This window comes from Heterodontus francisci, chromosome 1 (genome assembly GCF_036365525.1).
Source record: "Heterodontus francisci isolate sHetFra1 chromosome 1, sHetFra1.hap1, whole genome shotgun sequence".
NCBI lineage: Eukaryota > Metazoa > Chordata > Chondrichthyes > Heterodontiformes > Heterodontidae > Heterodontus > Heterodontus francisci.
Window position 1 is genome coordinate 44,894,955 of NC_090371.1, and position 22,207 is coordinate 44,917,161.

General features: G+C 42.8%; 1 protein-coding gene across 1 annotated transcript in view; it reads right to left on the bottom strand.

Annotated features, from left to right (window-relative positions):
* Positions 1-999: 999 nt before the first annotated feature.
* nelfa (negative elongation factor complex member A) overlaps positions 1,000-22,207 on the bottom strand; it is a 53,623-nt gene continuing 32,415 nt past the window's right edge. Inside the window, exons 3-11 of the mRNA XM_068029881.1 lie at positions 20,249-20,410; positions 12,442-12,531; positions 12,051-12,178; positions 9,818-9,887; positions 7,541-7,629; positions 6,816-6,927; positions 4,617-4,927; positions 3,663-3,762; positions 1,000-1,993 (exon numbers count right to left, since the gene is read on the bottom strand). Coding sequence (XP_067885982.1) covers positions 1,809-1,993; positions 3,663-3,762; positions 4,617-4,927; positions 6,816-6,927; positions 7,541-7,629; positions 9,818-9,887; positions 12,051-12,178; positions 12,442-12,531; positions 20,249-20,410 — 1,247 coding nt within the window. The 3' untranslated portion in view covers positions 1,000-1,808. The remainder of the gene's footprint in view (positions 1,994-3,662; positions 3,763-4,616; positions 4,928-6,815; positions 6,928-7,540; positions 7,630-9,817; positions 9,888-12,050; positions 12,179-12,441; positions 12,532-20,248; positions 20,411-22,207) is intronic.

Here is a 22,207-nt window from a genome sequence, read left to right on the forward strand (position 1 = left end):
TGTTTGGAGAGAGAAACAGAGTTAACGTTTCAGGAAAGGCAGAGTTTGGTGCCACCGCAACTGCACTGGGTACACTTCCCACACATGCAGTTACAGCACCTGTGATGTCAAAGCCAGTGATGTTCTAGGCAGCTGCCTGCAACAAAGATAATGCAGGAATAGGAAGGGGTTTGATCCATTGTGAATGTATACAATGGGAGTGAAATGGAAGGAATTTGATCCATTGGATTGTGTACAGTGGGAGCGAATGGCAAGGATCCATCACTGTAACTAGGAAAAGCAAAAAAGGGAAGGAGTAGATCTGCTGGGTTAGAGCAAGGTGATGAGTCTTGGCAGAAGCAAGATGGAGCCCAATAGACCATGAGGGGCAATGGCCAGAGTACTGCACTGTAGGGTACAAAAGAGGGGGTGGCGAGGGCTCACGAGAGGGAGACCGAGGGGCAGCAGAAGGAGAAAGGCAGCAGTGACAGGACAGCTCCCTAAGCTGCAGGCAGCGAGAGGCGGAAGCACTGTGACTGGCATGCTGTTACTCAGAGCCGGAAAGAGCAGCTGGCAAATGCCAGTGTGCGATGACATCTCTACGCACCAGTACAGAGCAATGCTGGCACTGGCTGACGGGTGCACATCAATGACATCAGCAGTGGACAAAACTGCACACGCCTGGCCGATCAGCAACAGGAGTTAGCGCTCACGAATTGTTAACTCTGTTTCTCTCTCCACAAATGCTGTCTGACCTGCTGAGTATTTCCTACACATTATTTCAGATGTCCAGCATTTGCAGTGTTTTGCTTTTGTATTAAGAGCAGTTTGTACAGCTTTCATAAAGTGATAACTGAGTTAAGACACAAGTTATTACGATAGTTACAACAAAAAAAGTGATCAAACATCACCGATGTTTGACAGCATGTGATACCAATAAACATTGGTGACTAAGCTGCTTACTTGAAGAACTCTGAATACGTTGATTATGCATTGCATTCCTGCAAAATAAGTGAGGAACCAATAAAATGATAATCTGACTCCAGTTACAATGTAATTTTATTGTGCTTGGTACTGTACGTTCAGTAAAAGCACTGCTGTCCCTTAAGCACTGACAGTTCAACCAGCTGCCTAAACACAGGAAACCCAATTATGGCTGTGCATTCTTTAAACTGCACTTATTTTCCATAGAAAATCTAATTATTTTACATCTTACACTGTACGAGAGAGCACGCAAAAGAAAGAGCAAGAAACCTAGAATCTTTACAACTGTACAAAAAATAGAAAAATGTTGTTAAATCATGCTGCCTCTGCAACAAATACTTTACAAAACTGAAAATGTGACTCAGTGAAGGCACCAGATACCAGGGAGCCCCCGGCTTTCCAATGCTCTCCAGTTCAAACCCCACAGTTAAAAGTGAACCAAATCTAATCTGCTAAATGATTTTCCCACAGTATTTCAGAAACGACAAACCAACTCAAGGTTGTGGCCATGTGGGCCTCCTTTCAGCCATAACCAAGGTCCACATGCTTTCCACAAATCAAGAGTTTTCATGCTGGAGTTGTTGGTGTAGCTGGAGTCTGGACCATCATTAAAAAAGACATTGACACCACAGGAGACAAAAAAAATACCAATTGCAGGAAATCACTTTTCTATTAGCTTCATCCCACTCTCTGGTGGCCCTAAATTCTGCATCACAATCTGTTAAATAGGTGTCCCCTGCAAACGTTTTAGAATGTCTGTAAATACAATCATTGAAACTCAGGTCAGTGGTAATCAGGATAACGACGTTGGATTTGGTCCACGAATTCTAGGTCCTGGTGAATTTTCAGGACACATTTGTGATAGGCTTGTACTTCTTCAGTCTGGTCCATTGGCCTGTGGCATAGTTCATTTCAAAGACAGTGTCTACCAGCATTGTGGTGCTGCCCGTGCCATCTGCCTTCGGTAGAACTTCTGTATGCTCGCTCAGTTTGATTTGAATGATATCACCCTGCTCTGGACACGGGTTTTCTGGAGGAATAAAATGACAATCAATCAGTTCTGCACAGAAAACAATCCCAAAGCAGAATATTAACAGAAATGATAATCAGATTGTAGGTTTTTCAATCAATGATTATATTATAGGCATTTTCCTTCAATATGAAACTAGGAGTACATTCAACTTTCTGCATTCCTTCCCACTTTTCAGCCAGTTAATTTTCATCTACCTTGCTACAACTATGAAGGTAGAAGAGGGGAAAAAGAACTTACATTTCTATGTCCAACACAAATTTTTCTTCCAAAAATGTAAATAATCTCCTTTCACCTATCTAGTCAGAACAGTCTAGCCTGTCGATATCTCCATTGATATGGCTACTGCCATTCCTCTGTCATTCATAAGGTGAAATTATTAAGTTGGCTATGGAAGCTACTATTAGTTAATTGCCTTTCCATTTAGCTGGCTGCCAGCACTGTTGAAATCTAACTTCTGGGAAAACCCAAATGTTAGTTGAAACCCAGAATTCAAACTCGGGCCTCCTAGTCAGTTACTCTGCACTTTGATAATGTAGTTGCTGGGGAATGTGGGGAACAGAAGGAAAATGGGATGTAGGCTTTTAACGAAAGTAGAAAATACAAACAAGTGCTCTTCTATGACTCAGCTGGCTAAGGCAGTAGATAACTGAAACATACAGGCTAAAAATTCCCAAGTTCCCAAATTTCCCAGTCTCTAAGTTAGTTGAGCTCTTCTGACACAAAGGATGATCTCAAATGGTTTGGGAATGCCAGATTTTACAGCATTCATAGGTGCACAAAGATACTATGCAGTCAACTGTGATCTCGCTCCAACCGCAGGGGTTAAATAGCTTGCTGGTACTAGCCAGGATCATATACCTAAAGATGATCTAAGCCGGGGGCATAAATAGTCAGAAGTCCCACAATTGAGCATCTTTCACCCACTCTTGAAACACTGGATGTGAACATAGGGTTCAGCTTGGCTATTCTACTCAAGCACAAATGAAGACAACTACAATGATTGATCAAGCGATAGTTATAGGAACAGAATGATATTGCCATGTTCCCTTCTTGATTAGTTATCACCCGGCAGCTATTCTCTTCTCTGTACCTTTAATGCTCCTCCTGGCTCAATAATCTGTGCTTATTATACTTGTCTTGTACCTGCGCCAGCTTGACTCTTGCATCTGGAGCCTTGAAATAGTGCATTGTTTTTTCAACATAACAAGGCCAGGGAAGATAAGGTTGATTGGTTGTCAGCTTGAGGAGTTTAGACTGGAGGGCGACAAGGCCAATCAGCTATGAGTGGCTTATCTCAACAGGCTAAATGCTTTGAGACAGGACATTGTCCAGATCTACAGCAACTAAGATAAGGCTGGCCAACCAGGAATTCTAACTAAATTAATTTAAGGACATAACTGCTAAGTTATGCTAAGCTAAGCGCCGGTTATTTCAGCATTTTACTTTCAACTGTTCTATTGCCAGGTGATATAATTTTAATTACATGAACAGTACATCTTCATGGGCTCTTGTTCGAATCCTCCTTGACTTGCTCATTCTTGCACTAGTCAAACAGCCTACCAACACTGAAGAATTCTAACTTGAGTGATGCATATTGAACTGTTTTGCAGCAGGAATAATCACCTTGATGCAAGTGGTGAGGATAGAAAGAAAAGTTACAACGTACCTCTTGACCCTGCCATAAACCCAAGTATAAGGGCCTTCTCTGGTCGGGTAACTTTGTTGGCAGTCTTGAACATTTCTTGGGCTGCGTACATTTGGTCTCTCTGTAACATGCAAATAAAACAAACATTGGTGAAAATAACTGGAAGAAACTAAAGCACAAATAACAAAATAAGTAGCAATAAGGAAGTGTCTTTTTTGGTCTGGCATTTCCTAAGATCCATCTAGTTTGCCTACCATTCTGGAAGTCGCATCATGCAATGATAGAGTTGTTGGCAATCAACCTATATCAATTAGTCAACAACAGATCCAGACATGATGTCCCATCACTTCCCCCTCCCCCATGCGATGCAGAAGCAGCTGGCTTCTGTGGCACCTCTCCACAGCTGTACAGATGAGACTGGATTCAAAAATCTTGAATGTAAAGCTACATTACAATACTCTATGGAATTTCAACAGTATCATAGAGTTAAAAGACATGGAGCACAGGATATCCAAAATTTAAATACTGATAGCTATATCATAAGGCTTCAAATGTTTAACAGCTTAGTTCCTCAAAAGCAATCCCACCAATAGCCTCAAGGTGAACTCAACATATGTTGGCCAATGAAATGGGGACAGCATGGAAAAAAAAAAAGAGCTTCACCCCCTACTCTGAAGCAGCAAATTTCTTAGAGAGGAAAGAGAGTCGTCCCTGAACCAGAAACTGCGAACAAAATTAATTTAGCAACTTGGGAGAATGTTATTGTCTAAAATATTCCTTGGAATAAACTTTCATTATCACAATTTACAAAGTGCAAGTGCAGCCCTGCATGAATGTCTAACAGAAAGTCTAGACCACATGTGACTGCAGGGAGGCATTAAAAAGGACATATCCCAGTTGTTTTTCTCATTGGAACAACAGCAATATCACCTCCTTTAATACCTTCAAATGTTGCGCACTGTACTTTCTACTTACTGTGAGCGAAAGACTCTTGCGAGGCTGCTGCTGTTGCTGCAGCGGCTGTGTCTGCTGCTGCGTCTGCTGCTGCTGCTGTTGGGTCTGCTGTTGAGGCTGGGTCTGCTGCTGTGCAGGTGTTGTTTGCGTTGTTGTAGTGACAGGCGCAGTACCTGGGGCAGTGGTGGTTGAGGTAGATATAGTAGTTGAGCTGCTGTTATAAATTGGTGGTCTTTGTTTGAACTGGCCAGGTAGACCAGAGGTAGGTGCTGTTGACTCTTCTGGTAGTCTATTTGTCTGTAAAGCCTCCCGGACAGATCCAACTGTGTTGGCTGCATGATCATCACAGTGGGGAGGAGGAGGAAATAAAACCTTAGATATAACACAAAGCTACCAACTCCAAAAATCTCAATTATGTGCTACTAGGACTTATAACCAGATTGCTTCTTTTATATTCTAATGTTAGTCGTTGAAAGGAAATGTGATCCAACCGTTAGTCATACCATTGCTTAGTTTAGTTTAGAGATACAGCACTGAAACAGGCCCTTCGGCCCACCGAGTCTGTGCCAACCATCGACCTTTTTAAGCCATACAAGCCAGCAGATTGGCTTTACATTCTATTTCTCCCCCTCACCATTTTATCTCCCTCTCTCTTGAAGCTGCAGGTTTTTGTATAGAATCAAGCACAGAAACAGACCATTTGGCTCAAGTTGTCTTGTTGGCTTAGGGTCCACACAAGCTCCCTCCCACCTTACTTCATCTCACCCTATCAATATATCCTATTATTTTCTCCTTCATGTACTTACCTAGCTTCCCCTCAAAATGCATCTATGCTATTTGCCCCCACTACTCCATGTGATGGAGTGCTTCCCATTCTTCTCACTCTCTGGGTAAAGAAGTTTTGCCTGAATTCATTAGATCTATCGGTGACTATCTTACATTTATGACTATTAGTTATGGACTGCCCACAAGTGGAAACTTCCTGTCCATGTCTACCCAATTGAACCTCTTCTTCCACTGTGGTCTATGATCCTCAAATCTTTTCTGCACCCCCGAAAAGAGAAGTGTCTGGCAGCATTAACACAGTTGGGAACTTGCATTCTCCAATTGCCATGACATACATATTACATTAATCTTATTGCAGCTAATTCAAAGTATAAGCCAGGTACAACTCTACAAACAACTGAACACACTATTGACTCTTTATTAGTAAGTTTTTCTTACCATTATGTGGACAGTGGGATGAACACAATGATAAAATGGAGGCCAAAAGCATAGTTTCAAGACTTCTCAAGGGCAATTAGGGATGGGCAATAAATGCTGGCCTGGCTAGCGATGCCCATATCCCATGAATGAATAAAAAATAAGTTGCGGGAGATGGTTGTTCTTAAAATGCGCTGCAACAGGTGACATGACCTATATTACTAAGTTTTCTGCAGTTTACCTGTTCATATACTGCAATAGGGCATGATATTTTTTAAAAGTATTAATTCTCAGGATGTAGGCATCCCTGGCATGGTCGCCATTTATTGCCCATCCCTAGTTGTCCTGAATACAACTAAGTGGCTTCCTAGGCCATTTCAGAGGGCAGTTAAGAGTAAACCATGTTGTGTAGGATTGGAGACATATACAGCACAGACCAGGTAAAGACAGCAGGTTTTCTTCCTAAAAAGACATTAGTGAACCAGTTGGGTTTTTAAAAACAATCTGACAGCTTCATGACCACCTTCACCATTTTTATTTGTATATAAAAACAAAAACTCCAGATTTTTAAAAAATTGGATTCAAATTCTGAAACTGCTATGGTGGGCTTCAAACTCACTTTCGGGATTATTAGTCCAGATCTCTGGATTACGAGTTCAACAACAGGGCTGTATATTAATAGTTCTTTTAGCCTGTGTGCCAGCTGCTGTTTTCAGTACAATAAGATGCTTTACAATCCACAAAATATGCACAGCAAAATATGTGGAGAAATGACTGCTTATGGGAAAAATTACATCACTAATATCAATTTTACATTACCAATAAAATTAAAATTAAATTAAACTAAATGCATGCCTGTGAACAAATGGTTTCAATTAGTCTGCTGCTTCAATCAGCCCATTGCGTTCCTTCTGCTATTTGTGAAACAAGCCAGATTTTTTCTGGAAGTTTATGATGCATCTGTGATTAAAAAAATAAAATCATAGATCACCGTTTCCTTTGTCAGTTAGCATTTACCTTGTGGCGTTTCAGAGCTGGGAATGTAGGAAGATGATGGCACCATACTTGGTGTAGCAGGCAAATAACTTGTAGACGGTAGTGCATTATCATTATTCAATGCACCAAGTTTCTAAAGAAAACAGAGGAATATGCAAGAAAAACACCCATCGTTAAGGAGAACAAGCATTTATGAAGATAATTAGATGTTTTAGAAGAGCATTAGAACACACTGAATGGTTGGTTAAGAATTTCTACGTTACTGCACATGGACAGTCTCCTTCAGCAAGGTAATATCCACTGAAAGTCACCAAGGATCCTTCCAATTCTTCATCTTACTCACCGTTTTAATTCAACAATTAACTAGATGCCATATCTAATAACACACAGTACAAAGATACACTAACAACTAAATAGTGCCATAATATCTTACAGCAAACATGTTGTCCAGATTATAGCTCTGCATGTCCCCCACAAAAATGCTGTTCAAATCCTCAGACTCACTTTTATTTTTAAAGATACTTTACTTACTGTCAATATAAAAATCAGAAATTTAGTGAGGTTAGAGGGAGTAATCACGATTTCTTCACAGCTGGAGGCTGCTGAATAGTTCTATACAGAATTAAGGAGCTGTGACCGTAAATCAAACTGCAAATTATTCTCCAAACTCAGTCAATTAATTTCGCCTCCACTAAACACACCAAAAGTCAGAACGGTATTTGAACGTCAGTTCTAGACCAACCTACCTGTGTGGAGACCAGTCCAACAGCATAATCTGGTGTGACACTATCAACGACTGTTTCTTCCTTGGCAGGTTTTTCTGCAACTTCTGCATCTATATTTGAAAATAAATATCCGGTGAGCATTTTGAATTAGGTTTATCCGCTGCTGCAGTAATTAAAATAAAAATCACAGCTTAGTAAAATAATAGGCCAACTTCTAAAGGTTCAAATAACTATTGACAGCTTCTGTAATGATGTACTTTGTATATTGGGATTGGGCAAGTGTGAAAGTTACCCCCGTTTAAAGAAGCTAACCCATGCACATCAACAGACCTTAGAGTAATTAACCAATTTCACTTCAGGTATAGCATGGACAGATGCAGAGTACAGCCTCCCCTACTATGTCACAACAATTAAAAGTACAAATACACTTTCAAAAGGCACTCGCATGAATGTTTCATTTTCCATGCCAGTTTTCCTCAGCATGAGATTTGTTAGCGCAATGTAAATTTGTGTCAAAAGTCTGAACCCATGTAAATGAAGAACCTAGTTGAGGTGCCCAAGCTAATTTCACATAGGAACTGTATAGGCAGCAGAGAGAAGTTTGGGTTGGATTTTCCCAGGGATGAAAGGGATAGTTTGCTAAATCACTCCATCACGAATTTGCAATCAAATCAAATGGGAATTTGCAATTTTAAATTTGCAATCCTCCTACCTAGTTTTTCCATTCCTTCGTGGGATGTGGGCATTTGTTGCCATTCCTAATTGGGTGGCTTGTTAGGCCATTTCAGAGGTAAGTTAAGAGTCAGAGTCAACCACATTGCTGTGGGTCTGGAGTCACATGTAGGCCAGACCAGGTAAGGATGGCAGATTTCCTTCCCTAGAGGACATTAGTGAACCCGATGGATTTTATGACAATCAATGATAGTTTCATGGCACTATGACTGAGATTAGGTTTCAATTCCAGATTTTTATGAATTAATTGAATTTATATTCCACCAGCTGCTGTGGTGGGATTTGAATGTCCTCAGGGCATTAGCCTGAGCTTCTGGTATTAGTTAAGTGGCACTAGCACGATGCCGTTTCCCCTATTAAGACCTTGTATTTATATACTGCCTCAAAATGCTTCATATAAAAGGAATTTGGAATGTACTTTAAACACTCGTCATAAGCATCACATGTAAAATTTGGACTGTCAGGGAAAACTGTAAAGGACATATTCATCAATCTTGGAAGACTTATGCCAACCTACCATTGATTTCAGCTGCACCATCCAGCCACAGAATTAATAAGTCATATAGCATGCTTTGACAAAGGGATCCCAGATTATTTCTGATGGAATGGAAGTCTATATACCCAGCAGTACAACATTTTTAGAAAATGAAACAAAATCACCAACATTTCCAAATTTGAATTATATTATAACTTAATGAAAATCCCAACTTCATGGTAAGGATGCTGGGGTGAAGGGTGAAAAAGGGAGACAATTACCAAACAGTAGTTGGGAGAAGAATGGGATGGGTCTGAAAGCATGGTAGAAGAGGGAGATTTTGAGAAGGCATTTGAAAGTCAAGAGACATTGCAAGGTCAAGGGGCGTAGGAAGAGCATTCCAAATTCTGAAGGTTCTGTCATGGCATGGGAGTAGGGGAAAGCTGAAGTAAAAGATGGAGAGGGACATACATACATGGTGGGTGGAGTCAGAGATGAAAATTAACATGTCGTTCAAAAGAAAACTGCAGAAGTGGGGTGATGCAAGGCCATAGAATGATTTGTAATCCTCAACGAGGATTATTAAATCAATCCACTAAGGGACAAGAAGCCAGTGAAGGATGGTGAGGACAGAGTTGATAAGCGAGTAGCAATTAGTGCGAGACAGGACGTGAATGATGGACTGGATGTGGGGCTTATAACACAGCTTCGGATCACATCATCCTGTATTTTTTAAGCATCTGTTTGGTGGTACGACAGGCCATTTTTCATGAAATAATTGAATGTAAACTTTTTTTTAAAAAAAGAATGCCAATTTCTGCTCTATCCTACTGGGCTAGGACAACAGAATGATTTATTCTGCGACTCCTATTCACAGATGTCATCATTTGCATCCTCTGGTTGACCTGTTGGCAGGCACTCAATTCCATACCCCTGACGTGTGGACAAGACTTAAAACAGTGAGGCAAGAGAGAGCATCAATATCAGTTGGAGATGGGAAGACAAACTTTTGCTTCCCATTCAAGTTTCTCTCACAACTCAGCCACAACATAGCACTAATTATTTTGCAGCAAAGTCAGATTTTTACTAACCTAATGTCTTCCTTCTCCTTTTTGCTTCCCGACCAGCACCTACCATATCCAGCTCTGATATGTCCAGCAACTAGAACAGAGGGTTATGTTAATTTTGCAGCAATGTTTGAGAATCTGGCCCGAACATTTCATCCCAAATCATACATCAAAATGTCAAGAATTTTGACGGATAACCTTTTCAAAATTCAGAAATCACTTTCTACATCGTTTGAGTGATAGAACGACTCACATTTGTTAGCAAGCAGTGAAACCAGAGAGTAGCAAATGAGAGACACCTCTCTTTTACCCGTACCCCAATTTATGCATGGCTGTAATTCGACAGATTGACAATAATAGGCTACCATGTATTTTATTAAAAGTTCCCAGGCTGTTGGTCAGCGTCCCAAAGGTCTTGGGAAGAAAGTTTTCTTCTCAGTTGAATGATTGCAATTATGTATGTGTAGGTTCAAAAAGTGAATGCAACTTTTAATAGCCATGACACGACGTAGAATATGATTTTGTCATAAATACAGACAGATTAATGCACATCAAGTTGGCACTGATATACTTAGCAGCTTTAAAAGAATGCTGTACTTTGTAGTAAATAGACAAGTTAAAAAAAAAATTAAGCTTTAACCCAGACAGGATGTAATTGCAGATGGAAGATCTGATCAAATTTGGAAACCTGGCAGCTGTTTGGGGGGCAGGTGGAAAGGGCTTGATTGTGTGCGTATAAAAGCACCCATTGATCTCAAAACGTAAATTGTTAAGCAGTTATTTTAAAAAAATTATAACTGTTAAGCCCCTAACACTAAGCCATTTCAACAGTGAGGAAAAGCATTAACTTACTAAAAATTATTACACGTTCCGTTTTGAAAATACTGATTCTTCCAAATAGAAATTGAAACTTGCGATTATTCCTGCAAGTATGGTAAAGTCAGTTCTTCAAAATGAATTCCGCCAAATTTTAAAAAAATTCATTCAGGGATGTGGGCACTGGTCAGGCCAACATTTGTTGCCATCCCTAATTGCCCTCGAGAATGTGGTAGTGAGCTGCCTTCTTGAACCACTGCAGTCCATGTGGGGTAGGTACACCTACAGTGCTGTTAGGGAGTTCCAGGATTTTGATCCAGCAACAGTGAAGGCTTTATAGTGCCAAGTCAGGATGGTGTGGGGCTTGGAGGGAAACTCGCAGGTGCTGGTGTTCCCATGCGTCTGCTGCCCTTGTCCTAGGTTGTAGAGGTCGCAGATTTAGAAGATGCTGTCGAAGGAGCCTTGGTGAGTTGCTGCAGTGCATCTTGTAGATGGTACACACGGCTGCCACTGTGTCGGTGGCGAAGGGAGTTAAAGGTGGTGCCAATCAAGTGGGCTGCTTTGTCCTGGATGGTGTCTAGCTTCTTGAGTGTTGTTGGAGCTGCACCCATCCAGGCAAGTGGAGAGTGTTCCATCACACTCCTGACTTGTGCCTTGTAGATGGTGGACAGGCACCGGGGAGACCGGAGGCAGATTACTCGCTGGAGCATCTGACCTGCTCTTGTAGCCACAGTATTTATGTGGTTGATCCAGTTCAGTTTTCAGTCAATGGTAGCCCCCAGGATGTTGATAGTGGGGGATTTAGTGATGGTAATGCCATTGAACATCAAGGAGAGATGGTTAGATTCTCCCTTGTTTGAGACGGTCAATACCTGATACTTGTGTGGCACGAATGGTACTTGCCACTTATCAGCCCAAGCCTGACTGTTGTCCAGGTCTTGTTGCATATGGACACAGACTGCTTCGGTATCTGAGTCATCGCGAATGGTGCTGAACATTGCACAATCAGTGAACATCCCCACTTGACCTTATGATGGAGGGAAGGTAATTGATGAAGCAGCTGAAGATGGTTGAGCCTAGGACACGACCCTGAGGAACTCCTGCGTGATGTCCTCAGACTGAGATGACTGGCTTCCAACAACTACAGCCACCTTCCTTTGTGCTAGATATGACTCCAACCAGCAGAGTGTTTTCCCTCTATTTCCATTCACTACAGTTTTGCTAGGGCTCCTTGATGCCATACTCAGTCAAATGCTGCCTTGTTGTCAAGGGCAGTCACTCTCACATTACCTAATGTAATTAAACCATTACTACACAATGGTTGATGCTGAATAAAGTCATATTAGGATTGTAGCTTCAAAAGCCCCAAATGCATCTCAAACCCATTATCAGATACTCCAAAGACTTAAATCATAAAAACTCTACAAATGACTAAACTCACCTTTACGCCTCTCTCCTTGCGCATAGGTGTCCGAACAGCCATTGGCGTTCTGTTCGTTGATGGACTGAACACACTGGGAGTAGTGGGGCTCCGGAAGGGGGCTTGCTTTGGAATCCCTTTGAGGGGAGCTGCATAGCCAAATAGTTGTTATAAATACATGAAGCCACAAGTTCATCTTTAGAAAAAAAATAGTCTTTTTAGCTTAGGTATTAAGTGCAAAAGAAAGCATGCTTTCCAAAGGTGAAACATTCAAACAATTACTCAACTTAAGATAATTAAGCATCAAGCTTTTACATTTTTCATCTATCATTCTGTCAAGTCACATATTGTATTGAAGATAATTGTTTACTTAAGATAACTGAACTGTGTTACAGTAGCTAATAGTACATACTCGTGGTATCGAGTTTCTTAACCAAACCTCTCCCTTTGGCTAGAAAAGGCACTCCGGAGGTCTTTTTGAGCTGCTGTGCAGTTTCTGTTGCTGAAAAACAGTAATATATTTATTGAAAATAATCTCCTAAAAGAAGTTAAACAGAAGAGATAGAGATACATTTTTGGTAAGATTAAGAGAACTGAAAAAAAAAACCCTAAAAAAATTAATCTAATCTCAAAAGGCATCTGAGATTGTTTATTGCACAAATAATGAACAAAGAGAAACAACACTAGTGAATCTGAGTTTCGACTGAGGAAAAGTGCAAAAATACTTTCTGTAAACAGCGAAAACAAGGAGCTACTCTGTCCCTCCACATGAATGGCATATTATATGTGCTGTAAGTCACTGAAACAGTATTTTCCATGCAACTCTTTTTAAAAAAAAAAGTAATTTGTTTTCCAAATTTTATTCGCTTTTCTTCCTTCCCCTTCTGATGATGCCAACTCTTAATGGGGTACAGTACAGTGGGTGCAGATGGCCCTCCAGCACTGCACCCAAGTGACCAATCTTCTTTCTGTTTATTTGCTGTTGGTTGAGCTTCATTTAGAGTCAGAGTCCTTATGGCACAGAAGGAGGCCATTTGGCTCATCGAGTCCATCTGTTGCCCATCCCCAGTTGCCCTGAAGACATTAAAGGTCAACCACAGTGTGGGGCGGGAATCGTGCAGATTGCGGCAGGTTGTGTTTCCTGGAGGACAGTAGTGAACCATTTGGGCTTTTACAGAAATTTAGCAGTTTTTCATGGTCATTTTTTTCTCATGCTACGCTACAAATGATCAGATTTTTTAGAATTAGAGTTAGAACATTACAGCGCAGTACAGGCCCTTCGGCCCTCGATGTTGCACCGACCATCTGACCTACACTATTCCATTTTCATCCATATGTCTATCCAATGACCACTTAAATGCCCTTAAAGTTGGCGAGTCTACTACTGTTGCAGGCAGGGCGTTCCACGCCCCTACTACTCTCTGCGTAAAGAAACTACCTCTGACATCTGTCCTATATCTTTCACCCCTCAACTTAAAGCTATGTCCCCTCATGTTTGCCATCCTCATCCGAGGAAAAAGACTCTCACTATCCACCCTATCTAACCCTCTGATTATCTTGTATGTCTCTATGAAGTCACCTCTCCTCCTCCTTCTCTCTAACGAAAACAACCCCAAGTCCCTCAGCCTTTCCTCGTAAGACCTTCCCTCCATACCAGGCAACATCCTAGTAAATCTCCTCTGCACTCTTTCCAAAGCTTCCACATCCTTCCTATAATGCGGTGACCAGAACTGCACGCAATACTCAAGGTGCGGCCTCACCAGAGTTTTGTACAGCTGCATCATGACCTCGTGGCTCCGAAACTCGATCCCCCTACTAATAAAAGCTAACACACCATATGCCTTCTTAACAGCCCTATTAACCTGGGTAGCAACTTTCAGGGATTTATGTACCTGGACACCAAGATCTCTCTGCTCATCTACACTACCAAGAATCTTCCCATTAACCCAGTACTCTGCATTGCTGTTACTCCTTCCAAAGTGAATCACCTCACACTTCTCCGCATTAAACTCCATTTGCCATCTCTCAGCCCAGCTCTGCAGCCTATCGATGTCCCTCTGTACCCTACAACACCCTTCGACACTATCCACAACTCCACCGACCTTAGTGTCATCCGCAAATTTACTAACCCACCCTTCTACACCCTCATCCAGGTCATTTATAAAAATGACAAACAGCACTGGCCCCAAAACAGAACCTTGCGGTACACCACTAGTAACTAAACTCCAAGATGAACATTTGCCATCAACCACCACCCCCTGTCTTCTTTCAGCTAGCCAATTTCTGATCCAAAGCTCAAAATCACCTTCAACCCCATACTCCCGTATTTTCTGCAATAGCCTACAGTGGGGAACCTTATCAAACGCCTTACTGAAATCCATATACACCACATCCACGGCTTTACCCTCATCCACCTGTTTGGTCACCTTCTCGAAAAACTCAATAAGGTTTGTGAGGCACGACCTACCTTTCACAAAACCGTGCTGACTATCGCAAATGAACTTATTATTTTCAAGATGATTATAAATCCTATCTCTTATAACCTTTTCCAACATTTTACCCACAACCGAAGTAAGGCTCACAGGTCTATAATTACCAGGGCTGTCTCTACTCCCCTTCTTGAACAAGGGGACAACATTTGCTATCCTCCAGTCTTCCGGCACTATTCCTGTCGACAATGACGACATAAAGATCAACAACAACGGCTCTGCAATCTCCTCCCTGGCTTCCCAGAGAATCCTAGGATAAATCCCATCTGGCCCAGGGGACTTATCGATTTTCACTCTTTCCAAAATTGCTAACACCTCCTCCTTGTGAATCTCAATCCCATCTAGCCTAGTAGGCTGTATCTCAGTAATCTCCTCGACAACATTTTCTTTCTCTACTGTAAATACTGACGAAAAATATTCATTTATCCCCTATCTCCTCTGATTCCGCACACAACTTCCCACTACTATCCTTGATTGGCCCTGTTCTAACTCTTATCATTCTTTTATTCCTGATATACCTATAGAAAGCCTTAGGGTTTTCTTTGATCCTATCCGCCAATGACTTCTCGTGTCCTCTCCTTGCTCTTCTTAGCCCTCCCTTTAGATCCTTCCTGGCTAGCTTGTAACTCTCAAGCGCCCTAACTGAGCCTTCACGTCTCATCCTAACATAAGCCGCCCTCTTCCTCTTGACAAGCGCTTCAACTTCTTGAGTAAACCACGGCTCCCTCGCTCGACAACTTCCTCCCTGCCTGACAGGTACATGCTTATCAAGGACACGCATTAGCTGCTCCTTGAATAAGCTCCACATTTCGTTTGTGCCCATCCCCTGCAGTTTCCTTCCCCATCCTACACATCCTAAATCTTGCCTAATCGCGTCATAATTTCCTTTTCCCCAGCTATAATTCTTGCCCTGCGGTATATACCTGTCCCTGCTCATCGCTAAGGTAAACCTAACCGAATTGTGATCACTATCGCCAAAGTGCTCACCTACATCTAAATCGAACACCTGGCCGGGTTCATTACCCAGTACCAAATCCAATGTGGCATCGCCCCTGGTTGGCCTGTCCACATACTGTGTCAGAAAACCCTCCTGCACACACTGGACAAAAACAGACCCATCTAAAGTACTCGAACTATAGTATTTCCAGTCAATATTTGGAAAGTTAAAGTCCCCCATAACCACTACCCTGTTACTCTCGCTCCTGTCGAGAATCATCTTCGCTATCCTTTCCTCTACATCTCTGGAACTATTCACAGGGTGACCTCTCCTCTCCTGTTTCTAACCTCGGCCCATACTACCTCAGTAGACGAGTCCTCAAACATCCTTTCTGCCGCTGTAATACTTTCCTTGATTAACAATGCCACACCCCCCCCTCTTTTACCCTCTTCTCTGTTCTTACTGAAACATCTAAATCCCGGAACCTGCAACATCCATTCCTGCCCCTGCTCTACCCATGTCTCTGAAATGGCCACAACATCAGGATCCCAGGTACCAACCCATGCTGCAAGCTCACCCACCTTATTCCGGATGCTCCTGGCGTTGAAGTAGACACACTTTAAACCAAGTTCTTGCTTGCCAGTGCCCTCTTGCGTCCCTGTAACCTTATCCCCTACCTCACTACTCTCAACAGCCTGTACACTGGAACTACAATTTAGGTTCCCATTCCCCTGCTGATTTAGTTTAAACCCCCCCGAAGAGCACTAACAAATCTCCCCCCCAGGATATTGGTACCCCTCTGGTTCAGGTGAAGACCATCCTGTTTGTAGAGGTCCCACCTACCCCAGAAAGAGCCCCAATTATCCAGGAAACCAAAACCCTCCCTCCTACACCATCCCTGCAGCCACGTGTTCAACTCCTCTCTCTCCCTATTCCTCTCTTCGCTAGCACGTGGCACAGGCAACAACCCAGAGATAACAACTCTGGTTGTTCTCGCTCTAAGCTTCCACCCTAGCTCCCTGAATTTCTGCCTTAAATCCCCATCTCTCTTCCTACCTATGTCGTTGGTGCCTATGTGGACCACGACTTGGGGGTGCTCCCCCTCCCCCTTAAGGATCCCAAAAACACGATCAGAGACATCACGTACCCTGGCACCTGGGAGGCAACACACCAACCGTGAGTCTCTCTCGTTCCCACAGAACCTCCTATCTGTTCACAGATTTCACAGCTTGCCATGGCGGGATTGAACTACAAAACTATTATGGCCACTGTGAGCCTTAGACAGACAGTTGGTAAATTACTTGAAGATGGTAGGCATCGCAACCAAAGCTGTATCTTCCTCATTCAACATTCCTACATACCCATTTTCAGCAGAGGTTGCTGCACAACACCTAGCAACAGGTACCCGAGCTGATTTTACCCGACCGCTAGCTCAGCAGCAAGAATAAATCTTGAATCTTCTGTTCTGCATAACTTAATTCTATACTGGGCAGTGCATTTAGGCACTAGGCCATTAGAAGAGTGTAGCTCATCTGTTTAACCAAAAAATATTCTTATAGCTTTGTCCCTCCTTATTTTGCTATTATAGGGAGTATTTGCTAGAGTGGTTGGGGAGGGTTTAAACTTAAATGGCAGGGGGATGGGAACCTTTGCAAGGAGTCAGAGGAGGGGGGGGGGGGAATCAAAGACAAGAACAAAAGACAGTAAGGGGAATAGGAAAAGTGATAAACAGAGAAATCAAGGGCCAGAATCAAACAGGGCCACAGTGAAAAATAGTGGGAAGGGGACAAGTAATGTTAAAAAGACAAGCCTCAAGGCTTTGTGCCTTAACATGCAGAGCATGCGCAATAAAGTGGATGAATTAATTGTGCAAACAGATGTAAACGGGTATGATATAGTCAGGATTACGGAGACATGACTGCAAGGTGACCAGGGATGCCAAATGAACATCCAGGGGTATTCAGTATTTAGGAAGGACAGACAAAAAGCAAAAGGTGGTGGAGTTGCATTACTGGTTAAAGAGGAAATTAATGCAATAACGAGGAAAGATACTAGCTCTGACGATGTGGAATCTGTCCGGGTAGAGCTGAGAAACACTAAGGGGCAAAAGACGTTTTGGTGATTGTATATAGACCTCCAAACTGTAGTGGTGATGTTGGGAATGGCATTAAACAGGAAATTAGAGACGCATGTGATAAAGGAACATCTGTAATTATGGGTGACCTTAATCTGCATATAGATTGGGCAAATCAAATTAGTCACAATACCATAGAGGAGGAATTCATGGAGTGTATATGGGATGGTTTTCTGGACCAATACGTTGAGGAACTAACTAGAGAACAGGCCATCCTAGATTGGGTATTGTGTAATGAGGGGGGAATAATTGACAACCCAGTGGTGCGAGACCCCTTGGGGATGAGCGACCATAATATGATAGAATTCTTCATCAAGATGGAGAGTGAAGTAGTTGATTCTGAGACTAGGGTCCTGAATCTTAGTAACGGAAACTACGAAGGTATGAGGCACGAGTCGGCTATGACGGATTGGGAAACGTTACTTAAAGGGATGACGGTGGATAGGCAATGGCAAACATTTAAAGAGCTCATGGATGAACTGCAACAATTGTTTATCCCTGTCTGGCGCAAAAGTAAAATGGGAGAGGTAGCCAAACCATGGCTTACAAGGGAATTTAGAGATAGCATTAGATCCAAGAAAGAGGCATATAAATTCGCCAGAAAAAACAGACCTGAGGATTGGAAGCGGTTTAGAATTCAGCCAAGGAGTACCAAGTGATTGATTAAGAAGGGGAAAATAGAGTATGAAAGCAAGCTTGCGGGGAACATAAAAACTGACTGTAAAAGTTTCTATAGGTATGTGAAGAGAAAAAGATTGGTGAAGACAAATGTATGTCCCTTACAGTCAGAAATAGGGGAATTTATTATGGGGAACAAAGAAATGGCTGACCAACTAAATGCATACTTTGGTTGTGTCTTCAGAAAGGAGGACAAAAATATCATACCAGAAATGTTGGGGAACACAGAGCTTAGTGAGAGAGAGAGGAACTGAAGGAAATCCGTATTAGTAGAGAAATGGTGTTGGGGAAATTGATGGGATTGAAGACCAATACATCCCCAGGGCCTAATAATCTACACCCCAGAGTACTTAAGGAAGTGGCCCTAGAAATAGTGGATGCATTGGTGGTCATCTTTCAAGATTCTATAGACTACAGATTGGAGGGTAGCTAATGTAACCCCACTATTTAAAAAGGGAGGTAGAGAGAAAGCAGGGAATTATAAACCAGTCAGCCAGACGTCGGTAGTGGGGAAAATTCTACAGTCCATTATCAAAGATTTTATAGCAGAGCACTTGGAGAACAGTGGTAGAATCGGGCAGAGTCAGGATGGATTTACGAAAGGGAAATCGTGCTGGACAAATCTACTAGAATTCTTAGAGGATGTAACTGGTAGAGTTGATGAGGGGAAGCCAGTGGATGCGGCTTATTTGGACTTTCAGAAGGCTTTCGACAAAGTCCCACATAAGAGATTAGCATGTAAAATTAAAGCACATGGGATTGGGGGTAGTGTATTGCGATGGATAGAAAATTGGTTGGCAGACAGGAAACAAAGAGTAGGGATATATGGGTCTTTTTCCGAATGGCAGGCAGTGACTAGTCGGGTACTGCAGGGATCAGTGCTAGGACCCCAGCTATTTGGATGAGGGAACTAAATGCAATATCTTCAAATTTGCAGATGACACAAAACTGGGTGGGAGGCTGAGTTGTGAGGAGGATGCAGAGTGGCTTCAGGGTGATTTGGACAAGTTGAGTGAGTGGGCAAATGCATGGCAGATGCAATATAATGTGGATAAATGTGAGGTTACCCACTTTGGTAGCAAAAACAGGAAGGCAGATTATCTGAACGACTATAAACTGAGAGAGGGGAATATACAGAGAGACCTGGGTGTTCTCATACACCAGTCGCTGAAGGTAAGCATGCAGGTGCAACAGGCGGTAAAAAAGGCAAATGGTATGTTGGCTTTCATAGTGAGAGGATTAGAGTACAGGAGCAGAGATGTCTTGCTGCAATTATACAGGGCCTTGGTGAGGCTACACCTGGAATATTATGTGCAGTTTTGGTCTCCTTATCGGAGGAAGGATGTTCTTGCCAGAGAGGGAGTGCAGCGAAGGTTTACCAGACCGATTCCTGGGATGGCAGGACTGACGTACAAAGAGAGATCGAGTCGGTTAGGATTATATTGGCTCGAGTTCAGAAGAGTGAGGGGGATCTCATAGAAACAAAATTCTAACAGGACTTGACAGAGTAGATGCAGGAAGGATGTTCCCGGTGGTGGGGGAGTCCAAAACCAGGGGTCATAGTCTAAGAATACGGGGTAAACCATTCAGGACGGAGATGAGGAGAAATTTCTTCACCCAGAGAGTGGTGAACCTGTGGAATTCGCTACTACAGAAAGCAGTTGAGGCCAAAACATTGTATGTTTTCAAGAAGGAGTTAGATATAGCTCTTGGGTCTAAAGGGATCAAAGGATATGGAGCAAAAGCAGGAACAGGTTACTGAGTTGGATGATCAGCCAAGATCATAATGAATGGCAGAGCAGGCTCGAAGGGCCTACTCCTGCTCCTATTTTCTATGTTTCTATGTATTTTATCTTCGTTCTGTTCCTCCCATTTATTTGATTGGTGGGGGGCTGGGGGAATGGGGGAGGCAGAGAATTGGGAAATTGGATTGATTATTCAGAAATATTCCAGTTACTTATTGCAGTAAAGAGTCACTTACATTTTTGTAACAGTTCTGCTCTGAGTGTGGCACTTTTGGGTTTTCGTTTAAGCTGAAAATGCTTCACAGGAGGAGTCAGTGGTCCCACGAGGGTAGTCAGGGCATTTTTATTCAAATACTGGCACTCCAAAGGCAGCATAGCTGAGGCTTCACATTCATTAACTGATCAGAAAGATGATGCATATTGAAAAAGAGAAAACACCTATTGATTGTCAAAAACAAGCATACTTTGAACTAGAATCACAGAAACATACAGCGCAGAAGGTGGCCATTCTGTCCAATGTACCTGTGCTGGCTCTTATAAAAGGGTAGACATGCTTAGCTCCACATCCCTGCTTATTGTCTGTAACCCTGAAAATTCCTCATCCTCAAATATCTGTTCAACTCCCTTTTAAAATTATTTATGGAATCAGCTTCCACCACCTCTTCAGGCAGGGCATCCCAGATCTCGACAACAGAGTGAAAGAATTTCTCCATCTCACCTCTGGATCTTTTGCGAATGAATTTAAATCTATGACCCCAAGCTACTGACCCACTCACCAGAGGGAATTAATTTTTCTCTATCAACTCTATCAAAATCTCTCATCATCTTAAAAACCTCTATTAGGTCACCTCTTCCTTGTACTTTACATCCCCCAAATCATTTTAAATAGCCAATGATAAGAAAGAAAGATCGATGTGACAAAAATATAGGGTCAACCCAGCTGCCAATAGTGCAAGTTCTAATTTGGCAGCTGTGATCAGTGCAGTAAATCAGGTATTAGTATTTCTACTTTTAATACCTCTTCTTCTTTGGCCTCCTTATCTCGAGAGACAATGGGTAAGCGCCTGGAGGTGGTCAGTGGTTTGTGAAGCAGCGTCTGGAGTGGCTATAAAGGCCAATCCTAGAGTGACAGACTCTTCCACAGGTGCTGCAGATAAAATTGGTTGCCGGGGCTGTTACACAGTTGGCTCTCTCCTTACACTTCTGTCTTTTTTCCTGCCAACAGCTAAGTCTCTTCGACTCGCCACACTTTAGCCCCGCCTTTATGGCTGCCCGCCAGCTCTGGCTATCGCTGGCAACTGACTCCCACGACTTGTGATCAATGTCACAGGACTTCATGTCGCGTTTGCAGACGTCTTTAAAGCGGAGACATGGACTGCTGGTGGGTCTGATACCAGTGACGAGCTCGCTGTACAATGTGTCCTTGGGATCCTGCCATCTTCCATGCGGCTCACAAGGCCAAGCCATCTCAAGCTCCGCTGGCTCAGTAGGGTGTATATCTTGGGGATGTTGACCGCCTCGATGATTTCTGTGTTGGAGATACGGTCCTGCTGCCAAGGATTCTTCGGAGGCAGCAAAGATGGAATGAATTGAGACGTCGCTCTTGGCTGACATACGTTGTTTAGTTTTAGTTTAGTTTAGAGATACAGCACTGAAACAGGCCCTTCGGCCCACCGAGTCTGTGCCGACCATCAACCACCCATTTATACTAATCCTACACTGATCCCATATTCCTACCACATCCCCACCTGTCCCTATATTTCCCCTACCACCTACCTATACTAGTGGCAATTTATAATGGCCAATTTACCTACCAACCTGCAAGTCTTCTGGCTTGTGGGAGGAAACCGGAGCACCCGGAGAAAACCTATGCAGACATAGGGAGAATTTGCAAACTCCACACAGGCAGTACCCAGAATCAAACCCGGGTCGCTGGAGCTGTGAGGCTGCAGTGCTAACCACTGCGCCACTGTTGTCCAGGACTTGCTGCTGTAGAGCAAGGTACTGAGGACACAGGCTTGATGCACTCGGACTTTTGTGTTCAGTGTCAGTGCACCTTTTTCCCCACACTCTCTTGGCCAGACTGAACATAGCAGTGGAAGCCTTTCCCATGCGCTTGTTGATTTCTGCATCAAGAGACAGGTTACTGGCGATAGTTGAGCCTAGGTAGGTGAACTCTTGAACCACTTCCAGAG